The sequence below is a fragment of the Schistocerca cancellata genome, chromosome 11 (genome assembly GCF_023864275.1).
Source record: "Schistocerca cancellata isolate TAMUIC-IGC-003103 chromosome 11, iqSchCanc2.1, whole genome shotgun sequence".
NCBI lineage: Eukaryota > Metazoa > Arthropoda > Insecta > Orthoptera > Acrididae > Schistocerca > Schistocerca cancellata.
In genome coordinates this window covers 47,679,387-47,703,253 of record NC_064636.1, presented here as the reverse complement: position 1 = coordinate 47,703,253, position 23,867 = coordinate 47,679,387, and the positions used below count along the sequence as shown (strand labels likewise).

General features: G+C 44.3%; 1 protein-coding gene across 1 annotated transcript; it reads right to left on the bottom strand.

The window, feature by feature from the left end:
* Positions 1-494: 494 nt before the first annotated feature.
* On the bottom strand, positions 495-22,190 carry LOC126108170 (TD and POZ domain-containing protein 1-like). Its single transcript, XM_049913412.1, has 3 exons — positions 21,445-22,190; positions 16,983-17,129; positions 495-882 (listed from the first exon to the last, which is right to left on the bottom strand). The coding sequence occupies exons 1-3, from the start codon at positions 22,005-22,007 to the stop codon at positions 495-497; spliced, it is 1,098 nt and encodes a 365-aa protein (XP_049769369.1). The 5' UTR covers positions 22,008-22,190.
* Between the last annotated feature and the right edge of the window lie 1,677 nt (positions 22,191-23,867).

Genomic DNA, 23,867 nt, shown 5'->3' with positions numbered 1-23,867 from the left:
ACTGTTAGCAAATAGTTTGCAGTAATTATGTAATGTAGGAGACTGGTGCAAAGAAGTAACATTAACGCACAACAACCGGTATTCTCGCATTTGTGTCTTGGAAGAGATTGGGTGTTTACGTTTCGAAATACAGGCGGTTGTGAGAGACGTCGGCTGTATTCTTGTAAGCTGTTTGAATATTGTATGTGGGACGAGAAACACAAGACAGAGAGGGAGAGAGAAGTGGAGTTTATTAATGATGGAGTATTTAGCAATTGTTGCCGAGCTTTTGGAGAAATTGCTTGTGAAATGTTTTACAGAGTGAATTCTCAAGAGGAAGGTTTGTCACGTTGGTTTACAGATATCTCCTGTTGTTGCAGTAGTTGTGGTGTTACTGGAGAAATTGTGTGGACTGCAAAAGGTAGAAATGAATAGAGAAAGCGATCTTTTTCAATTTTTTATTTTAATATGATGTAGACTGAAGTACATGATATCATTTTCTCTAGTGGCACGTATTAACGCTCTGTTAGCATCTCGACGATCTCCTGATGATTGCCCAGCCTGGCTAAGTCCAGAGGGGTCCTCCCGTCATTAGTCCACACCCCCCTGTCGGCTCCGGCCTGCAGCAACGCAGCCGCCGCTTCTGCGTGGCCATTCCGTGCCGCCACGTGCAGCGGCGTCCACCCCCACCGATCCCGGGCGTTGGGGTCGGACGCCGCAGAGAGCAGCAGCCGCACCACAGCCGCGTGGCCTCTCCGTGCAGCCCAGTGCAGGGCGGTCCACCGGCCCACGCCCCTCGCCGCCACGTCCGCCCCAGCCGCGAGCAACAGCCGCACCTCCTCCACCGCCCCCTCCTCAGCCGCCTCTATCAGCCTCCTGCCTCGCTCTGCATCAGAAAGGCTCCTGCACAAAACATCGACACTCTTACTCCCTACTATCGAGACACAAACACCAAATTAAGAAAACTGTCACAGCCGCAAAACTGCCAACAATTCTGAATACACTTCTTCCGAGCGACAAGTCACAAATCTAGAAATCTCGCTTCTGCGATACGGGTTAACCAGCGTATTACAGACAGATCCACAGAACTAGCCCATAATCAAAAACTTCAGCCATCTGCCATTAAAAATAGGTGCACTCCATCTTTTAACATATTCATTTGGTTTTCCTCGTAATTCACTCTACAGATCCGCCTCCTTTCACCTCGGCATGCAGTTGCTACCCAATCCATCTACATTCAAACACACCCCTAAAACTACCTTCTCTGGGTACCAATTCCTTCTGTCACTTAGGAAGAAAACACTAGAAACTATACACATCTGTAAGTACTGAAATACAATTTCCTCAGCAGACAGCTAAGTGATTCAGACCAGTAACATGAAAATTTTCTGACATACCGAGAAAAAATATAAAAGTCACTGCTTCGTACACAATAAGTTGGTCGACATATTTGAAATACAACAAGGGCACCAGGTCGACTCTCCCTGACACACACACACACACACACACACACACACACACACACTACCTGCTGCATAATAATCGTCACATGTGCTCATATAATCATGCATGCAACAAGAGATACATCCACTCGAACTTCTATTTCCATCTACTTACACACTTTCCAAGCCACCATATGGTCTGTGGTAGGCGGTATCCTGCACAACTACTATACTCTGTCATGTTAACTTTGTGTAACTTTTTGCATTTTCTGAAAATTCTGGACACAAAATAAGTTACACACCACTACAGAAGGCGTAAAACTTTACATTTATACTTAAAAAGGTCTAAGTAAACTTAAAGTGTACACCAGCTACGCTGCTTCCGAGTAAAATTTCTGTTTCAGTAGTAGTAGAAACACTTAAACCGTGACTTTAGACCAGTCTCAAAAATGTACTATATTTCCTGCATCTAATGCTATGCATAAATTAGATCATGCCAGAAAGAAATCAGGTGCATGTAAGAAATAGAAACAGACAGTGTTGATTCATTATCGCATGTACACTTACAAATATCAAAATACTTGCATAGATCTGGCATTGCTGCAGTTGAACCAATGTCGCGAGAGCTTCTCCCCACAGCTGATGCAAGTTAAAGGCTAATCCCAAGCGAGAGAGCCAGTAAGAAGCTCCAAAGACAAGTGAAATACCAACTAGAAACTACAGAGGTAATAAAACTGGTGCATTTAGTTCAAAATAATCAATGTAGGTGGAGCAGCAACCATACGAAACAAAAGTAGTAACTGGTACACATAAAAAGTTATCCGAGCTGACTGCAGTCATTTCCTCTTTCCGTTCTGCTCGCAAATTCAGCGAGGCAGAAACGACTGCCTGCGTGCCTCTGTACGAGCGACAATGCCCTTCACACTATCTTCGCACGCCTTGTCTCAACTGTACATTGCCAGAACTAGAATTCTTCTGCAGTCAGCGTCAAAAAACAGTTCTCTAAACTTTCTCAACAGAGTTCCTCGAAAAGAATTTCGCCTCCCCTCCAGTGATTCTGATTCGAGTTCCTGAAGCTTCCGCGCAATACCTCTGCGCCACTCGAAACTACCGGTAGTAAATCTAGCAGCTCAGCTCTCAGTCCTACAGCTGTCTTCGTTTAGTTCTACCTGTTGCCGATACCAAACACTCCAGCAGTACTCGAGAATAGGTCGCACCAGCTGCCTACATGCAGCCTCATCTACAGGCCAACCACACTTTCCTAAAATTCTCCCAACAAACTAAAGTCTACCTCCCGCCTTCCCTACCACAGTCCTCTCAACCTCGTTCCATTTCGTATCGCTTTGCGAACTTTCGCTCAGACATTTAAGCGACGCCTCTGTGTCTAGCGGAACACCTCAACACTACGTGTCTGTTTTTCCTGCTCACCTGCATCAACTTACGTACCTCTACATTTACAGATGGCTGCCATTCGTCACACCAACTAGAAATTTTGTCCAACTCGCCTTGTGTCGTCCTACACTCACTCAACGATGACATCTTACTGTACACTAGGGGACAGTCAGCAAACAGCTGCAGATACCTGTCACCAGACCATTTATGTATACAGACAGCAACAGCGGTCCCATCACCCTTTTCTGGAGAACTCCTGCCTCTGGCGAACACTCGCCACTGAGGACAACATACTGGGTTCTGTCACGTAAGAGCTGAGGTCCACTCACATACATGGGAACCTATTCCATACATTTCTAACTCTTTCAACAGTCAACAGTAATCCACCATGTGAAATACTCTGTGGACATGTACGAATATGTTATTCAGAGGTGATCGATAAGTGCACCACATCACAGGAAAATCTGCACAATGCAAATAATTGCGATCTTTGGGGTAAAAATGGCTCAGTCACTTCTATTGCAATCACAGATTGTATTAAAGAGTCGGCACAGAGAGAACTGGGGGCAAATACTGCCCGTCCCAAAAAGAAAGGATTGTAGTTTACACAAAAGTCAGCCCTACCGCTGTTGGACGCATCAGAAAGGCGACCGAAAATAAACCACGCGGTTTGCCAGAACCGCCAAGAAAGTGCACTACCAAATTTGGAGTATAAATCCATCATTGCAAGCAGCTTCTCAAAATCGGTAATTTGATCAACCATAGGCACTTTTGTATGGCTAAAAAATGGTGCTGACATTACACAAATTAGTTGTTGCCATAAAAACAAAAAAAATTATTTTCCTTGGAAGAAAGCTGTTTAGCGTAAGACACTGCATTAAATGCGATTTACTTGCAACAGACCTCTAAGTAAAGGAAAGGTCTCTCTCGAGAGAAGTCATTACTGACTGGCGATGCAGATACTTGATACAAGTCAGGAATTAACAGAACTCTTTTATGTCGACAAAACTTGGGTGGTGAACCAACGACATTCCTGTTAGAAGACGGTGACAGGGTCGTGACATTGGCACCAAAATGGACAATACGATAGTGGAAGCAACAGCGGTGAATGATGAAACCAATACTTGGTTTATTTATTAGTCTACACCAATACCATTTTCACCAAAGTATTTCCTATTACATATTATACATCTATTCCAGTGGTTCTTCCAATGCTTAAAACTATTCTGGAACAATCCTTACAGTAGCATTTAGTTCTATCAGAGGTGCAGTTTGAATCTCATCTCTTATGTAAAAGACAGCTCTTGAAGGTTTGTCTTTATTTTTGAGAACAAAATGTCACACATGGAGTGAACATGGGGCCAAGCACATCACTACAGTATTGTTTCTAGCCAAACATGCACAAGCACGCAATTAACTGTGAGCAGGTGCGTTATCGCAGTGCAGAGATGGTGAACTGTTCCGCCACAAAGCCGGACTTCTTTCCGCGTTGCTTCAAGCCATCTGGGTTGATCTGGTGAGAAGTACTGCATGCTGGCCGTTTCATCTTGGGACAAGGAGTCGTGGTGCACTGTAGTGTTAAAACCGAAGATTACTGTCAGAAACGTAACATTCACATTTCACTGGTCTCGGCCGTCTGTCACCGAGACGATTGAGTGTTGGTTTACGCATCGTTTGGTTTGACTCTCAGTTCGTCTTCTATTATGACCTTCTCGTCATCCTCATCTTCTTCGAAAGGTTTATACCAGTCGTAAACACCTATTTCACTCGTAGTATACTCACCAAAAGCAGTATATAATATTTCTAAAACCGTGATGAATTTTAATCTGTTCTCATAGCGAAATTTAATACAAATGCGGTAATCCGTTTTTACAGTAAACAAATAATCTCTGATACTCTTAAAATACCAGTAACCTTTCTGACACCTCACAACACACTAAATAACCGATACGCATAACGTTGTACACACAATGACAAAAAGGAAGTAGGAATCTGAGTAATGAAACGCGTGAAATGACGCGTTTCCCGTATCACAAGAATGGTTGCGTTTCAATCCACCCAATCAAGGGGAACTTTTACCTCTTGAAGGAAACAATGGAAGAGCAAGTCTTCAGTTGTCCGATATAATTACACCACATTTCGTTTATATTCCGAATATATCCATACATTTAGGAGGGAATTGTAGGTGAAAATGCATTCAGATGAACAGGCATTCGGTTCTGATGTATGTTTGTAATAGATGTAGCAACCCTGGCTTTTGATTTCTGTTCCTGTGTTGATGTAATTTACTCCACAATGTTGTGTTTCGGGTGTCTCGCAGTGGTGCCAACTCATTTACCCAAAAATGAACGCTTCCCGGATGGGTCTGCACAGTGCGTCGCCGCGGAATCGCCGGCACGGCATTTCGGAACCGAGGCATATAGAACAAGCAGGCAGGCCATTCCGGTCCCAAGCGAGTAAAAAACTTGCAGACGCCCTCGCGCGCCTTGACGTCACGGAGAGGAGGCTGCAGTGGCGTGCATTCAGTTTTGAGACAGCCACGAGCAAGACTCGCTGTAAGTGTGCCGTGGCACATTGCATTAACAGTGCTCGGACGACGACGGACGCTACTTGTTACGCTTTTCCCAAGGATGAGCACTTGCGACGTGAATGGATGGTTCGATGCAAACGCAAGGACAAACTGAATGTGGAAACTGCACGTGTGTGGTCAGGTCACTATCGGCCAGAAGATTGTGAACAGGATTTGAGAAATGAGCTAGGGTTACCTTCAAGAAAGAAGTTATCACCAGCAGCAATCCTCTGCATAAACATTCCGAACTGGCGTGGACAAGAAATTGTGGAAAGCGGTGATGCAAACGAAAGGGTAAGATGTCTTCACATACGTAACACTTACATTAATTGAAACTAAAAAATTACCATAATAAAAACGAATTCACATAAATGCAACGCTTTTTGACGCATTACTATATTGCTTTACGGGAGTGAATGACTCGCTAGGTTGTACAGGCAATAAATAATCGGCATATTTCCCGTAATTTGTTTGGATTTACTTCTTTAAGGACAGCTGACGCTGATCAGTTGACTTCGTAGTGTAGTGGTATGGTTTCTGACTCCCATCTTGGAGGTTAAGTGTTCGTATACTTGTATTTTCTATTACATTTTTATTTTTATATTTTATCAAACTAAACTATTGTAGCAGCTTATGCCACTGATATTTCATCGGTTTTGTCAATTGATCTGATTTTTAGTGAGAAATTAATGCAATTGCATAGTACTTGGTCAAAAATTTTACGAGTAGTAGGCATACTCGGTAAATAATTTTAGGAATAATAAAACTAAAATTAAATTCATTCCTTAGAGATCCGGAAGTCGTGCACAACGCTGTGGAGCAACAAGTTTGCAAAAGCGAGCTTTGACGGCTTTAGAAACTGTGTCACCGAAATAAAAGAAAGTCGACCGAACCACATGTACAGACTGCGTTCGTGAACCCACTCAAGTAGTGAATAAGGATTTTGAAATTAAGGAACTGAGGGCCGAGATTGAACTTTTAAAAAAACTGAATGCACAGAAAGAAGCGGCACTAAAAAATTTGATGCAGCCTTACGAAGTAAACCAAAAGATCTCCGACGTGTTCTTTCGTTGAAGCGGGCAGAAAAGTCATCTGACGTGAAAGAAAAAGTCAAATTGCACTAAAGTGTAAATAGTGTATTGTCAAATTGTTTTACACCGGTGCAAATAAGATGCCTATTAAACTAAAATAAAAGGGTAAAGTGGAATTCAGAGGACATTGCCCATGCGTTAACTTTAAGAGCTGTGTCACCTAAAGCATACACTTATTTGCGAAAGCGAAAAATTCGTTTGCCGTGCAGGGCTACCCTTCAGAAATGGACAAAGGAATTTAAATGCAGACTTGGTATTCTTGAAGATATCCTCCTGTGTTTATTGAAAGCCAAGTCACACACTTTTACTACTCGAGAGAGACTAGCTGTTCTGACTTTTCACAGAATCAATTTTGATGGCCGCATATGTTACGATTCGTCTGAAGACGTAGTAGTCGGACCACATTCCAATGTACAAGTTTGCATGATACGTGGGTTGTGTAAGTAGTGGAAACAACCAAGTTTACTATGATTTTGACACTGTGATAACCAGTAATTTGCTTCAGAGCATCATTAAGGCAGTTGAGGAATCTGGAATCGGTGTTGTTGCTGTGACGTGTGATATGGGCGAGAAAAATATAAAAGTTTGGAAGGAACTGTCATTACAGCGAGAACTTATTTCGGAAATCAAGCAGACGACACCACGAGTGTATGGGTTTTCTTCGATGTACCACATCGGTTAAAGTTATTACTGAATCGTTTCTTGGATACAAGCATTACGCTACCTGATGGGTCCAAAATATCTCGGGCAGCTCTACAGGAACTTCTAAAGCATCAGAAGAGTGACTTAACGATAACACACCACATTACTGAAACTTAACTCATCAAGCAAGGCACAATGTACAGACGGCAGTGCGACTATTTTCACGACAAACAGCTCAGGCTTTGAAGTATATTCTCCATAAAGACGTTGAAAGTAATTTTATTGAACTCGTTAATGACGTCTTTGATGTCTTGAACTCTAGAGTTCCAAAATATGAATGCTCATCCCTGCGTAGTGGGTTTGGAATCAATCTCTCAATTTGAGAAAATACTTTGAACAGATTCTTAGACATCTGTCCAGCAATGCGCGTTGGTGACAAAGAAAGAATGTTGCCTTTTCAAAAAGGTTTTATAACTTCAATAAAATCTCTCTCTTTGGTCTTTCCGAAAGTATGAAAAGTGTGTATGTTAGCTATATATTAACTTGTAGACTGAATCAAGATTGTGTGGAAAGTTTTTTTCCTAGGGTATGAGGATTAGGTATATTTCATAACAATCCTACACCTTTTGAAGGAAGGAACAGGATACGTATCCTTATACTGACGGGTAATGCAAGTGATATCTCTCTCTCTCTGGGAACACGCCAGTTACTAAAGAATTAAACACGGAGTCGTCCCAATGTGACGTCGACCCGGATCCTGCACCCCCAAGTTTCATTACCAGTGAGCTCTGTGTATATGTTGCTGACGAAGCGCCACTATGAGAAATCCCAGAAACTGTGAATGTGGAAGAAAATTTAGTGACATCTAGTAACAATGGGGGACGGCTCTGTAACCTCAAATGTTCTTCCAGATGCGGTAAAATACATTGAAGGCTATATTGCATTTAAGTGCCACAACATTGGTAAATCACTAGGCTTTCGAGCAGCAAAAAGTGAAGGAGATCATGCTGCAGACTGGATATCAATTACATCTCGTGGTGGTCTTTACACTCCAACGCCAGCATGGGAAAAACAGTGTTGCTGTTTGAAGAAGAATTTGCTGCTTTTCATGGAAATGGACTGTGTAAACAAAAAAAATGTCGTAAAGTCTCTGTGGTCTATTACAAAACAAAAGTTTCCTGAGGTTCATGAAGCAGTTATTACTCCTTACATAAAAACGAGAATATTTGTAAGGATTAGGCATCTCAATCAAGAAGCAAAGTTGGAAGCAATGAAGAAATGTGTCGCAAAGACGAAGCAGTTATGGATTGCATCGTTGTCTGATAAACGGCAGTAGAAACAGACTACATTCATATCTGCTTCTTCATCAAACGAGTGAGTTATTTTTCAACTTATTTATCATCTATTTACTGTTAATGTGTACAAAACCTGTAGTGCCCCTGGTTTTGACTTGTACAGATGCGTATGGAACGAAAGCAAAAGTAAAATGAACGAGTAACATGGCACCGAGTCTGTGGTGCGGCGCATTTGCCGTGTGAGCATACGGCTGCGCCGCGCCAGGGTCCTCTTCGTGACGTCACGGCGCTCCACCCAATAGCAAGCGTTTTCGCCTGAGTGCCCCCCCCCCTCCCTGTTTCGGAACATCGCGTAGAAGCACCTCGTGACGTGGCTGGGTAGGAAGGGCGGGCACTCGCTAGCTCGCTCGCTCACGAGGTTTCAGACACACGGTACTCCGCTGTAAACAAAACACGGCCAGGCTAGGCTACGCCACTGTACCAGACCCCTCCACTGTTTACTTGTCTGCACTGCAGAACTACCAAGCAACCGTGTCGTCTATATGCAGGTCATTTCTGGTACAATTAACGTTGCATGCAGACGTGTACACTAATGAGCCGAAGTTAGACTACTACTTTTATATGGCGAATGTCAAAGAAATTCTGTCGAAACAGGAATGTCTGTCCTTTCCGTCGTCGTTCATCGCGCCGGACACTTGCACACATTATTAGGTCAGCAGTGCGAAGAGGCAGCTTCGACGTCACACAGAGGACGAGGGCGAAGGCTGCAGCCGACGGGCACTGGAGGAAGCCGCTCTGGCTGCGACGCCTGTCAGTTGGCACAGTGGCACCAGACGTACAGCCGAGGAATGAGGGGTCAGCAGACGAGTGTCACTCCCACCTCGCATTTACATTAATGCCACCCTTACCATCTGACACTCCACAGGGAACTCCTGAGGACGTGATTTCGAACGTGGCTTAAAATATTGTCTTTCTGCGCTGCAGTGCATGGCAGACGATTCTGAAAATCATCAGAAGTACCAGGCTCTTATTATAAATGTATCAATTGGCACGATACGAAATTGCATTTTGGGACCTCACTTCATCCATGGGGTGATTAAATGGAAATACGTATGCACATATTCTAACTAACATCCAGCCTGTCCTTCTAGAGGTAGTTCCGTGGACAAGCGACAGTGTATGTGGATCGAACATGGCCGCTGCCCAGACCCTCCCCTGCTCCAAAGTGACCAATGAATGGAAAGTTTCCCCAGCCGTTGTATGGGACGGAATGCTGCAGTACAAAGGCCAGCCAGGTACCCTGATCTGACTCAAATGGATTTCTTTCTACGGGGAGCACTGAAAGATAGAGTCTGACATCAACCCCTGGTGTGTCAGATGATGCGCGCCAGACCACACAACGACGTATCATCCAATGTAGCTTGTCCAGTTCATCTCTCTCTCTCTCTCTCTCTCTCTCAAACAGCTATTCCAAATGTGTCTAGCAGTCGATGGTGTGGAATTTGACCATATTGTTCATTAAAATGAGAAACCACACTTCACTAAGGAAAGTATTTAGTTTGTGGATGACAAGGCATCAGTTGTTTTGAATAAATGTTTAGCTTATTTAAAATCTATTCCGTCTACATACAATTTCGAGCAGTTTCTAATTTCTAACTGACAGCAGGTCTTTTGCGCTGTAGAACCACCCTGGTGCTTCCAGGCAGAGACAGGCTGAGCTGACAGAAGGTCATGGGATAGCGATACAGATACAGATGGCAGCAGTATCTGCGTATGCAAGGTATAAAAGGGCAGCGTGTTGGCGGCACTGTCACCTGTACTGGGGTGACTCCTGGGAAAGGGTTTCCATCTTGATAGCCGCACGACGGGAATTAACAGACTTCGATTGCGGGATTATAGAACTTGTTTATGACTGTTCAGATTTTTAAAATGTAGTTTCCGATGTATCGAAATTTAATAAAATGCCGTTGTGGCCTTTTAAGTGCTCTGCAAACAAAGTGCAGTCTTTGTTTCGCCCTCGCCACAATATTATCTGTGTGGTCATTCCAATTTAAGTAGCTCGTAATTGTAATTCCTAGGTACTTAGTCGAATTGACAGCCCTTAGATTTGTGCGATTCATCGTATGCCCAAAATGTATCGGATTTCTTTTAGTACCCATGTGGATGACCTTGCACTTTTCTTTGCTTAGTGCCAATTGCCACTTGTCGCACCACACAGAAGTCTCTAGTTCATTTTGTAATTGGAATTGATCATCCGATGATTTTAGTAGACTGTAAATTACAGTGTCATCTGCAAACAATCGAAGAGGGCTGCTCAGATTATCTCATAGATCATTTATTTAAATCAGCAACAGTAGAGGGCCTTTGACACTACCTGGCGGAACGCCTGACATCACTTCAGTTCTACTCGATGTTTTGCCGTCTATCTGAGCTGTGACCTCTGTGAGAGGAAATCACGAATCCAGTCACACAACTGAGGCGATACTTCACACGCACCCAATTTGATTAATGCAGGGTGTCTACGCACAGAAGGAAAAAAATTCCCGGATTTTTCCCAGATCTTCTGATTAAAAATACACACTCCTCCGGGTGAAAAAGACTTTCTCCCAGGTGAAAATACACTTTTTCCGTGTTAAGTGAGAGTATACTTTCCCTCGGAACTGTAAAATTTATCAATCATTTGAATGGTTATGGTTTTATACAGCAGATTAGAATTTCCCGGTACTTCAGAAAAGGGAACACGGGGAAAAAAAACACGTTTCACAAAACACTGCATGTTACGTTCCGAAGCATTGAAATGGACATTGTTATGCGCTTTTGTAAGCAGTCACAGCTCATGTCACGTGATCTCGCCAGCTGATGACAGCGGGTATTCAGAACATAGGACACGTGATATAGTCAGCGAATAGCAACATCACTCAATTAGGGCAAAAACACAAACTGGACAAGTTAATGGTTTAAACTAATTACATAGTGTTGGTACAGGAAAAGCAAAGCTTTCAAATATAATATTTGTCACGAAGATTAATAAGCTACAAGAGAAGCTAAGCTTTCACATATAATGTCGATCTTTCTTGCGCGTTTGCACTTTAAGATACATCACACAATGTGCCAGTAAAATGTTTAACACCGACATAAATCTCTGATGTTCTGGGTTCGAAATTTTTCTAAATGGCTTGTCATCAAAGAGTTGGTCTTTAAATTAGAGCCAAACGCTCTGCGATTTAAGAAATTCGTCCTAAATTTTCGCACATAGTTCATCGTAGAGGGGGACCGAGAGATGAATACAGTAAGCAGTTCAGAAGGATGTAGGCTGCAGTAGGTACTGGGAGATGATGAAGCTTGCACACGATAGAGTATCATGGAGAGCTGTATCAAACCAGTCTCAGGACTGAGGACCACAACAACAACAGTTCATCTTGCGTAAAAGGAAATTTACTTTGAAGATAATGCTTTTCAAACCACAATTCGTAATATTTCCCCTCAATCTGTCAGAATAGATTTGTTCCAGCAGCTGCCAGAGAGTTTCAGGTAAGAGGCGTCCCCGCGCTTGCGCAGATATGACGACGTAGGAAGCCCGTATGTTCTTATGAGTAAAACATTAAAACATCTTACATTGTGTCATAAAAGGAACAAGGGATCAGAGGATACTACAAGAGGCCCAGAATTTCTTGAACCATACTGAAATGAATAATTTGTGTTGAAGTGCACATGCGTATGTCCAGATTCCCAATGAAGCAGGCTTCGATCTGATATTAAGCTTTTCAGTGTGCTTTTCGTGGTGTAAATTATCTTGGAGTACCAGCACTGTATTGTCACATGTTTGGTTCTTTATTATGGTGTAATGCCATACGTGCTAAAAAATGAGAACTTGCACTTGAAATGGAGTGAACAGTTGAATCTAGCCGATAGTGTGGAATTAAACACATCGTTTCAAACAAACTGGCTCACTCAGTGGAAAAGATAAATAAAAGCCGAATTTCTTTAGCAAAGTGACAAAAATAACTTCGTTGTTCTGCAAGGCGATTAATGCCTGACAGTCAGAAAGATGGATATTATATTAAAATCTGGAACTAGTAATATATTTTAGCCTTCCGTAATTATGTGAATGTATTTTAATTCACTTGGTAGTTCCCAACGACAGAAATCATTTTTTTTTTTTCCATTCGCGTGAGAACAGTAAACGAAGAGGAAACAGCAAAATCACTAAATGTAAACACACATCACGTGGAGCTCCCCCCCCCCCCCCCCCCCCCAAACAACTGTAAGTCAAACGGCTCTGCGCATCAGCCCCAGATCTATGATACTTCGCGTACCAGGGCAATACTGGACGGTTAGATGGTGGCGCCACCCTAGCCGCTTTGTGAAACAAGGTTATTTTTCCTCAAGAATACGAATCCCCCCCCCCCCCCCACCGAAATTGCCGCCCGGTTCAGATACTCCGGTTTGCTGCGTACACAACCAACAGCGACATTGCTGTTTCCAGAAGCGGGAGAAGGTACTACTCAGACGCGACTCAACTGCGCATGCGCGTGATTCCGCTAGTAACTGCTTAAATGAATCTGATGTAAACAGTTGTGACTTAACGCTCATCGGAGGTAATTAGTTGTTACGAAGCACTGCATTGTCTTCCTACAGCCTTTCACACATTTTCCTGTTGGCATACGCTTGTATGAGCACTGTGTTTTATTATATATATGACGCATTTCCTTTGCAATTTAAGTTTCATTCTCTGGTTCATATTTTGTAGATGCAGTATTATTCTGCAGTAGCGGGATACAGTAATACCCTTTGTTAGAGTATCGGTTCTTAACAGTCAAAATGACAAAAAATTAACTGAAAACAAAAGCAATGAAAAACTCCCAGAATTCTAAAAAATTCCCAGGTTTTTCCCAGTTTTCTTGCGGATGAAAAAATTCCTGGGGCTTTCCCGGATCTTCCGGGCCGTATACAACATGTAATAGTCTCTTGTTAGAAATGGTATCAAAACCCTTCTGGAAATCAAGGAATATGGACTCGATCTTAGATCCCTTGTCGACAGCACTCATTACTTCATAGGAATAAATAGCTAGCTGTGTTGCACAAGAACAATAGTTCCTGAATCTGTGTTGGTTATGTATCAGTAAGTCATTTTCTTCAAGATGGCTCATAATGTTCGAGTACAGTATATTCTCCAAAATCCTACAGCAAATTGAGGTCAGTAATATGCATCTGTAATTCAATAGGTTACTCCTATTTCCTTTCTTGAGTATTGGTGTGACATGTGCTACTTTCCATTCTTTAGGAACAGACCTTTCGTCACGGCAACGGTTGTATATGATTGCTAAGAAAGGCACTATTGTGTCTGCATACTCTGAAAGGAACCTGATTCGTATTCCATATGGACCAGAAGACTTGCCTTTCTTAAGTGATTTGAGTTGCTTCACAACATCTAAAATACACTCCTGGAAATGGAAAAAAGAACATATTGACACCGGTGTCAGACCCACCATACTTGCTCCGGACACTGCGAGAGGGCTGTACAAGCAATGATCACACGCACGGCACAGCGGACACACCAGGAACCGCGGTGTTGGCCGTCGAATGGCGCTAGCTGCGCAGCATTTGTGCACCGCCGCCGTCAGTGTCAGCCAGTTTGCCGTGGCATACGGAGCTCCATCGCAGTCTTTAACACTGGTAGGTAGCATGCCGCGACAGCGTGGACGTGAACCGTATGTGCAGTTGACGGACTTTGAGCGAGGGCGTATAGTGGGCATGCGGGAGGCCAGGTGGACGTACCGCCGAATTGCTCAACACGTGGGGCGTGAGGTCTCCACAGTACATCGATGTTGTCGCCAGTGGTCGGCGGAAGGTGCACGTGCCCGTCGACCTGGGACCGGACCGCAGCGACGCACGGATGCACGCCAAGACCGTAGGATCCTACGCAGTGCCGTAGGGGACCGCACCGCCACTTCCCAGCAAATTAGGGACACTGTTGCTCCTGGGGTATCGGCGAGGACCATTCGCAACCGTCTCCATGAAGCTGGGCTACGGTCCCGCACACCGTTAGGCCGTCTTCCGCTCACGCCCCAACATCGTGCAGCCCGCCTCCAGTGGTGTCGCGACAGGCGTGAATGGAGGGACGAATGGAGACGTGTCGTATGCGTGTTTGGCGCCGTGCAGGTGAGCGCCACAATCAGGACTGCATACGACCGAGGCACACAGGGCCAACACCCGGCATCATGGTGTGGGGAGCGATCTCCTACACTGGCCGTACACCACTGGTGATCGTCGAGGGGACACTGAATAGTGCACGGTACATCCAAACCGTCATCGAACCCATCGTTCTACCATTCCTAGACCGGCAAGGGAACTTGCTGTTCCAACAGGACAATGCACGTCCGCATGTATCCCGTGCCACCCAACGTGCTCTAGAAGGTGTAAGTCAACTACCCTGGCCAGCAAGATCTCCGGATCTGTCCCCCATTGAGCATGTTTGGGACTGGATGAAGCGTCGTCTCACGCGGTCTGCACGTCCAGCACGAACGCTGGTCCAACTGAGGCGCCAGGTGGAAATGGCATGGCAAGCCGTTCCACAGGACTACATCCAGCATCTCTACGATCGTCTCCATGGGAGAATAGCAGCCTGCATTGCTGCGAAAGGTGGATATACACTGTACTAGTGCCGACATTGTGCATGCTCTGTTGCCTGTGTCTATGTGCCTGTGGTTCTGTCAGTGTGATCATGTGATGTATCTGACCCCAGGAATGTGTCAATAAAGTTTCCCCTTCCTGGGACAATGAATTCACGGTGTTCTTATTTCAATTTCCAGGAGTGTATGTACATTTATGTCACTCATGCTAACAGCTGTTCTGGTTTCGAATTCTTGAATAGTTACTTTGCCTTTTTTCGTGAAGGAATTAAGGAAAACTGTATTTAGTAACTCCGCTGCAGTGGCACCACCATCGGGAACATTTCCATTGCTATCACACAGTGACGGTGTTCACTGTCTTGCCACTGGTGTACTTTACACACGACCAGAATGTCTTTGGGCTTTCTACCACATTTTGAGACAATGTTTCATTGTGGAAACTATTAAAAGGGAATAAGTGAAGTCCATTCAAAAGACTCCTGCCACATTATCCACATTAAATTACTTGTTTGGCTCCCACGTTTCCCTTTGCATAGGGGAGAAATTTCTGTATTATACAATAGCTTATTGCATTCTGCTCTGGTTAATTTCAAAAGGCATGTCGAAGAGTCTCACTGCTGTTGGTGTGTGTGTGTGTGTGTGTGTGTGTGTGTGTGTGTGTGTGTGTGTGTGTGTGTGTGTGTGTGTTCTACTGAAGCATAAATTGGTCCATACTTTATTTTGAAATCCACCAGCTATTGAGTCATCTTGCAAACATGTCAGTTCACTTTGAGATGGCAGTATATTTTCAGTAGGACCAACTATCTTTGCCCATGTCAGTTGCCCTTTTCTAAAAATAATAGTTAACTATACCATGGAATTATGCAAAACTTCTCCTCGGCGAATCAAATCCACTACTCATCACAGCTGGTGACCTCCATCGAACCCAGGAGTTTGTTTACGAGTGACGAGCCATACAGTGCTGTACGCATCTCCACTCAGCCACACCCACTGCATTTCTCACTTCTCGAGAGCAGATACCTCAACCATTAGACCAGCTGAGTGCGTTTGCTGGCGTAGATGGAATTACCATTGTGGATTATGTTTTTTACCCATGATTTGCTAACACTACCACCAGAGATTCTGATGTACATCCTCTGAAGTAAGATAACACATCCACCGATTCAATTTCCCTCTTGCTACTCCTCCCAAAAGTGGATAAACTCTAGTGCAAGTGTCGATGAGGTGTGCTCAGGCAGCCTACTGCTCAAGGAGACTGCCTGCAATAAGCAGCTAATCTGGGTTCCTGTTACAGTGCGGCACAGATTTTCAATAGTCACTACAGATGTAACTGACCAGAGCACCATTTAAGGAATATTCGAATTACTTTTTAAGACATACCAAAAACAAGCTGTATCCTCATTACTGTACTAAATATTAACTTTGTCATTATTACTTGTATTTCTGTTTACCTTTCTTTCGCCATTTCTTCCCGAGTGTCTTCAATAACTTATATCTACAACCATTCACATAGGTTTTGTTGAGTGGAATTGTGTGAAAAATCCCGTTTCCACACCCATTTAATTCAGAATCAATCTGTAAGACACACAATCGTCACTCAAAACAAAATCTAGATTCAACACATCAATATATAAAGAATCTTTGGAAATGGGTATGATTTGTATGGGACACCTCCTACGTAACTACAGTTGAGTGACTCTGAACTGAACGTAATTCTCACGGCAAATACAGAGAACGAGAAATCTTCTGCATATGTGCTCAGTCTTCAAAATATCATAGCCAAAAAAGTGAGAAAGGAGTAATGTTTAATGGCAACTGTAACCTCCATCCAAAAACTGAAGGAATCTGTATTTTATTTTATTTACTATATCGGCTGGTTAATGCCAAAATAAGCAGTACTGTGAGGGTAAGACTTGGGCACGTGTGGCAACACAACTCACCGGAAGCGCGAGACGGCTGCGTCATCAGGTGGAGGGGTGTGTCGGGCAGACGTGGGAGGCGCAGCTGCAGCAGGAGTCCGGCTGTGGCCGCTGCGGGGTTGACGGTCAGAGTTGGGGGTGGGCCCGCCCCCTGTGGCGGCCGGCGAGCTGCGCAGAGAAACACTGTGTGGGTGGGCGTGTTCACACAGGGGCTCACTGCAGGCGGTGCAGCTGAGGGACTGTCCACCAGGGCAACAGAACACTCCGTGCCAACAACACCAGCCTGTCACTTAACGTGACTGTACCACCAATTAACTGGTCTTTTTCTGCACTACTTCTGCTATATTCTCCACTGGCATAGCTTAAGATGCAAAACAACACATTGTTCACAATGAAGCACAAACCAAATACCAAACATAAGGACTAACAATTTTGCTGCCCTGACAGAACATCTGACAGAATTTAGAAGCAGTTAAAGTCAACTGGCTGCTACTTTTCGTTGTGCGGTAATTTGAAAATTGATGTATGCATGCTGAATTATATCACTGGAGGCAGAGAGAGAGAGAGGGGCAGAGAGAGGGGCAGAGAGAGGGGCAGAGAGAGGGGCAGAGAGAGGGGCAGAGAGGGGCAGAGAGAGGGGCAGAGAGAGGGGCAGAGAGAGGGGCAGAGAGAGGGGCAGAGGGGCAGAGAGAGGGGCAGAGGGGCAGAGAGAGGGGCAGAGGGGCAGAGAGAGGGGCAGAGAGAGGGGCAGAGAGAGGGGCAGAGGGGCAGAGAGAGGGGCAGAGAGAGGGGCAGAGAGAGGGGCAGAGAGAGGGGCAGAGAGAGGGGCAGAGAGAGGGGCAGAGGGGCAGAGGGGCAGAGAGAGGGGCAGAGGGGCAGAGGGGCAGAGGGGCAAAGGGGCAGAGGCCCAACGATAGAGAAACAAACTTAAGTTGGGGTATCAACTTACTGTTGAAACTATATGGTCATGAATATGTAAGGGCTGTTTGATGTGAAGCCCAAGGGAATGAAGAAGATGGACAAGAATTACAAGAGCTATGCTATAAAAGTTATCAAGAGTATATTTTAAATCTGCATTTGAGTAAAGCAAATAGAACTGTATATATGCATGTAATGTCTCCACAGTTCGATTCATTGAAAAGACAGCAGTGGTGATGTGTTTCTTAAACAACAATTCTCGTGTTGAGCAGTTTGCAGTAGAGGCCACAATTAAAAGAAAAAATATGGGTTACGCAGTGTATGCAATTTTATCTGATGGACAATGTTTACAACTTGTGAAGTAACCTGTAGTTTATTGAATGTGGATTTTTTTTAATTGGAAAGGAAACAAAACAGACTTGTATGGAGCATATGTATCCGAGAGACAGAGGCAACAAATGATAGCTGGATGAAAATGTCACATCAATACTGACGTTGTGGGAGATATGTCGTACACCTGTAGGTGGACAGCAAATATAATCTGCTGTATCCCAGTAGCAGAAAACCTCATAGGATTCCGTGGACGACCTCTGGTAACGCCACAGGGAACTTCAAACAAGACAGGGAGGCCAGAGATTTCCTGTCTGCTTTGTAAAACGGAATGCACGGAAAAAATTCGGGGCGATAGCTGAACGGAGACAAGAAGGAAATGTGATTGTAAGGCACAGCCTTGAGTGTGACAATGTTACTGTGCTGGCTGGAGTATTCTCTTCTTGTTTGCCCCCAGTGTGTATGAGTAGCCCCAGTACTCATAGCTCCTGCTTTACTGGATATCTCACGGAGTCATACCCTGCTCTTTGGGGCCAGTCACCCAGGGGTAGCGTCTTTTTTAGTAATCAGGAAAGTCCTCAGTCCCAGGTTTGAACCTCACCATCACTTGAATTTTGAATAAGAATCATCAGCATTGGTGTCTGAAGACTTCCAGCATCAGGTGTCACCATCTTTCAGCCAACAGCCTTTCCAAAGAGGGCGGAGGGGCCGACAGAGGTTCAGGGCACTCTCTTTCCCTTGAGGTCTGAAACTGCCCCTAAATGAGGAAGAAGTGGCAATGATCAACAACGTGAGGACACAGAAGGCAATGTAAACCACTGCTTAAAGATACATAACGTGCATCAACATGACATGTGGCATGTGATTCAATAAGAGCCATAACGGTCTCTCCACTGGCAAAAGAGTAGTCCCCCATTCAAACTTCCAGGCGAGGAGGCACAAGGGGGAGGTGACCATGAGAAAAAGGTTGAGTAACCAACAAAAGGACAACGTTCTACGAGTCGTCATGTGGAAAGTAACGAATTCGTATGTGGTTCGGAAGCTAGAAAATAAGAAAAGGGAAATGCTGAGGACGTATCTAGCTGTAGTGGGCGTCAGTGACTTGGAAAGGAAAGAAAAGGATTTCTGGTCACATGAGAATAGGGTAGTAGCAACAGCAGTAGGGTTCAGTATCAATTGAAAGGCAGGGCAGAAAGAGAGTATAGATGTTCTCGTGAGAATCGAAAGCAAACCAACAACATCCATAGTTCATGTATACATGATGACGTCGCAAGTTGAAGGTGAAGAGAGAGAAAGTATGAGGATATTTAACAGGTAATTCGGTACATTTGTGATAGTCATGGAGGGATTGAAACGCAACCGTAGGAGGAGTAGAAGAAAGGGTTACACGAGAATATGTACTTGATAATAGGAATAGGAGAGAAGTAAGGCTAGTTAAGTTCTATAGTAAATTTATCCTAGTAATAGCTGGTATAGTCTATTCAAGAGTCTTGAGACAAGGGGGTATACTTGGGAAAGGACCGAAATATGGGAGGTTTAAAGTCACACTATATTATTGTAAGGCAAACATTTTGAAATCAGATACTGGACTGTAAAGCATACCCAGGAGTAGATATAGAGTCATAACAATTTAGCAGTGATGAAGAGTAGGCTGAATTTTACGAGACTCGTCAGGAGGAATCGATGTACAAGGAAGTGGAATACAGTAGTACTAAGGAAAGAAGAGATGAGATTTATGTTTTCTCAGGCTACAGATACTGCAATAATAAGCATCTCAATAGGTAGTTCAGTTGAAAAGGAATGGGTATCTTTAACAACGACAGTAACAGAAGCTGGAAAGAAAAACGTAGGTACAAAGAAGCTAACTGCGAAGAAACCATGGAAAATATAAGAAAACCTTCAGTTGATCAATCAAAGAAAGAAATTCAAAAATATTCAGGAAAATTCAGTAATAGAAAAATATGTCACTTAAGGATGTAATGAATAGGAAGTGCAGAGAAGCTAAGGTGAAATGGCTGCACGAAAAATGTGAAGAAATCAAAGAAGAAATGATTCTTGGGACGACTGACGGAGCATATAGAAAAGTCAAAGCAATCTTCCACGGAATTAAAAGCAAGCGTGGTAACATTAAGAGCACAATGGGAATTCCAGTGTTAAATACAGAGGCGAGATCGGATAGTTGGAAACAGTACACTGAAGGCCTCTCTGATTGGAACAACTTGTCCGATGGCGTGACAGAAGAACAAGCAGGAGTCGGTATGGAAAATATTGGTGATTAGAATCAGAATTTAAAAGCGCTTTGGAAAATTTAAGATCAAAGAAGGCATAAGGTATAGACAACATTCAATCAGAAGTTCTAAAATCATTGGGGGAGGTGGCAAAAGGTCTATTCTCACTGGTGTGTAGAATGTATGAGTCTGGCAATATACAATCTGACTTTGAGAGAAATATAATCATCACGATTTGGGAGACTGCAAGAGAAGAGAAGCGTGAGAATTATCGCACAATCAGCTTAACAGCTGAAGCATCCACGTTTCTGACAAGGATAATACACAGGAGAATGTGGTCCTGGAGAAAGCGTTCGGCAATATCAAGTGGTTCAAGATGTTAGAAATTCTGACAAAAATACATGTAAGCTATAGGAAAAGACGAGTAATTTGCAATATGTACAAGAGGCAAGAAGGTAAAATAAGAGTGGAAGACCAAGAATGAAGTATTCGGATTAAAAAGGGTGTCAGACAAGGATGTAATTCTTTGCCCCTACTGTTCAATCTATACATCGAAGAAGCGATGATGGAAATAATGGAAAGATTGTAGAGTGGAATTAAAATTCAGGGTGAAATGATATAAGATTTGCTGATGACTGATTCCCTCAGTGACAGTGAAGAAGAATTACAGGGTTTGCTGAATGGACTGAACAGTCTAATGAGTACAGAATATGGAATCAGAGTAAATCAGAAAAAGGCGAAATTGATAAGAAGCAGAAGAAGTGAAAACAGTGAGAGACTTAGCATCGTGACCGACGATCAGTAAGTAGATGACATTAAGGTGTTATGCTATGTAGGCAGCAAAGAAACCCACGAGGAACAAAGCAAGGACGAACAAAGCAAGGACGAACAAAGCAAGGACGAACAAAGCAAGGACGAACAAAGCAAGGACGAACAAAGCAAGGACGAACAAAGCAAGGACGACGTCAAATTCACAGTAGCACTGCCAGAAAGGGAATCGCGCTTACCTGGCTTCTGCTGGTGGCTCACCGAGCATAGTGCTGACTTCAATGACTTCTTGCGGGTACTCGAGCACAGCGTCCACCCAGCCCCGCGTGGCCATCACCTGCAGGTGGTCCTTTATGAAGGCGACGGCAGCCCTGGTGGCGTCCGGGCACGAGTGCCTCACTGCCGTGACGGCCGTCGCCGCTGCGGTCTCGACGGCCAACTGCGAGATCAGCTGCCGCTCGCAGGCAGCCTTCAGGCCCGACAAGCCGTACTTGTCGGCCGCCGGCAGAAGCTGGGCGGCCGTGTCGGGCAGCTGGGGGGCCTGCAGGGTATACGTGTAGGCCACCAGGAGCCTCAGCACCGGGCCCTCCACGTCGTCGATGCTCACCTGGCCGCAGCTGGCCTCCAGCATGTCGTGTGCGAACATCGCCGCGAACACGGGGCTCGCGGCTGCCAACACGGCCCTGTGAGCCGCCACCCTCGTCTCGCCCGCCACCAGCGTCACCAGGGAGCCGTCACCCCCGTCTAGCAGGGCGGCCAGGGCCTCGGTTGTGGTGTTCTGAACCTCCGTAACTGCCGACATGGTGGGTGGTCCTGAAACACAGTGCCACTGAGCAGCCCTCACACTGCACCCTCAACACTTGTACGAGGCGCATGCATACCTGTATGAAACAACAGCTGTGAAAGTGTTGTCCACCCTGAATCAATTGCAACGTCACCAGTTTCCTTCAAATGACAAGGGTCCGTACTGCTTCGTGATCACCTAAGGTTTGTAACTATCAGCGTGGTACCATGATAGACTGCTTTCACCTTCTAAAAATGTTATCGTTCTCAGTCAAAAGATCTACATCTACATCTACATCTATACTCCGCGAGCCACCTTACGGTGTGTGGTGGAGGGTACTTATTGTACCACTATCTGATCCCCCCTTCCCTGTTCCATTCACGAATTGTGCGTGGGAAGAACGACTGCTTGTAAGTCTCCGTATTTGCTCTAATTTCTCGGATCTTTTCATTGTGATCATTACGCGAGATATATGTGGGCGGTAGTAATATGTTGCCCATCTCTTCCCGGAATGTGCTCTCTCGTAATTTCGATAATAAACCTCTCCGTATTGCGTAACGCCTTTCTTGAAGTGTCCGCCACTGGAGCTTGTTCAGCATCTCCGTAACGCTCTCGCGCTGACTAAATGTCCCCATGACGAATCGCGCTGCTTTTCGCTGGATCATGTCTATCTCTTCTATTAATCCAACCTGGTAAGGGTCCCATACTGATGAGCAATACTCAAGAATCGGACGAACAAGCGTTTTGTAAGCTACTTCTTTCGTCGATGAGTCACATTTTCTTAGAATTCTTCCTATGAATCTCAACCTGGCGCCTGCTTTTCCCACTATTTGTTTTATGTGATCATTCCACTTCAGATCGCTCCGGATAGTAACTCCTAAGTATTTTACGCTCGTTACCGCTTCCAATGATTTACCACCTATGGCATAATCGTACTGGAATGGATTTCAGCCCCTATGTATGCGCATTGTATTACATTTATCTACGTTTAGGGAAAGCTGCCAGCTGTCGCACCATGCATTAATCCTCTGCAGGTCTTCCTGGAGTACGTACGAGTCTTCTGATGTTGCTACTTTCTTGTAGACAACCGTGTCATCTGCAAATAGCCTCACGGAGCTACCGATGTTGTCAACTAAGTCATTTATGTATATTGTAAACAATAAAGGTCCTATCACGCTTCCTTGCGGTACTCCCGAAATTACCTCTACATCTGCAGATTTTGAACCGTTAAGAATGACATGTTGTGTTCTTTCTTCTAGGAAATCCTGAATCCAATCACAAACCTGGTCCGATATTCCGTAAGCTCGTATTTTTTTCACTAAACGTAAGTGCGGAACCGTATCAAATGCCTTCCTGAAGTCCAGGAATACGGCATCAATCTGCTCGCCAGTGTCTACGGCACTGTGAATTTCTTGGGCAAATAGGGCGAGCTGAGTTTCACATGATCTCTGTTTGCGGAATCCATGTTGGTTATGATGAAGGAGATTTGTATTATCTAAGAACGTCATAATACGAGAACACAAAACATGTTCCATTATTCTACAACAGATTGACGTAAGCGAAATAGGCCTATAATTATTCGCATCTGATTTATGACCCTTCTTGAAAATGGGAACGACCTGCGCTTTCTTCCAGTCGCTAGGCACTTTACGTTCTTCCAGCGATCTACGATAAATTGCTGATAGAAAGGGGGCAAGTTCTTTAGCATAATCACTGTAGAATCTATGGTTTATGTATGCCATAGCAAAAAAATGGCAAAGCAACAAACTTCTTTCAGCACTAAAGTTACAGGACTTATAATAAATCCAAGCTCGTGGCAGCGCTGAGAAAAATTTTCTTCTTCCTTATCTCAGGTTCCTCAGATCCGTGACACCTCAT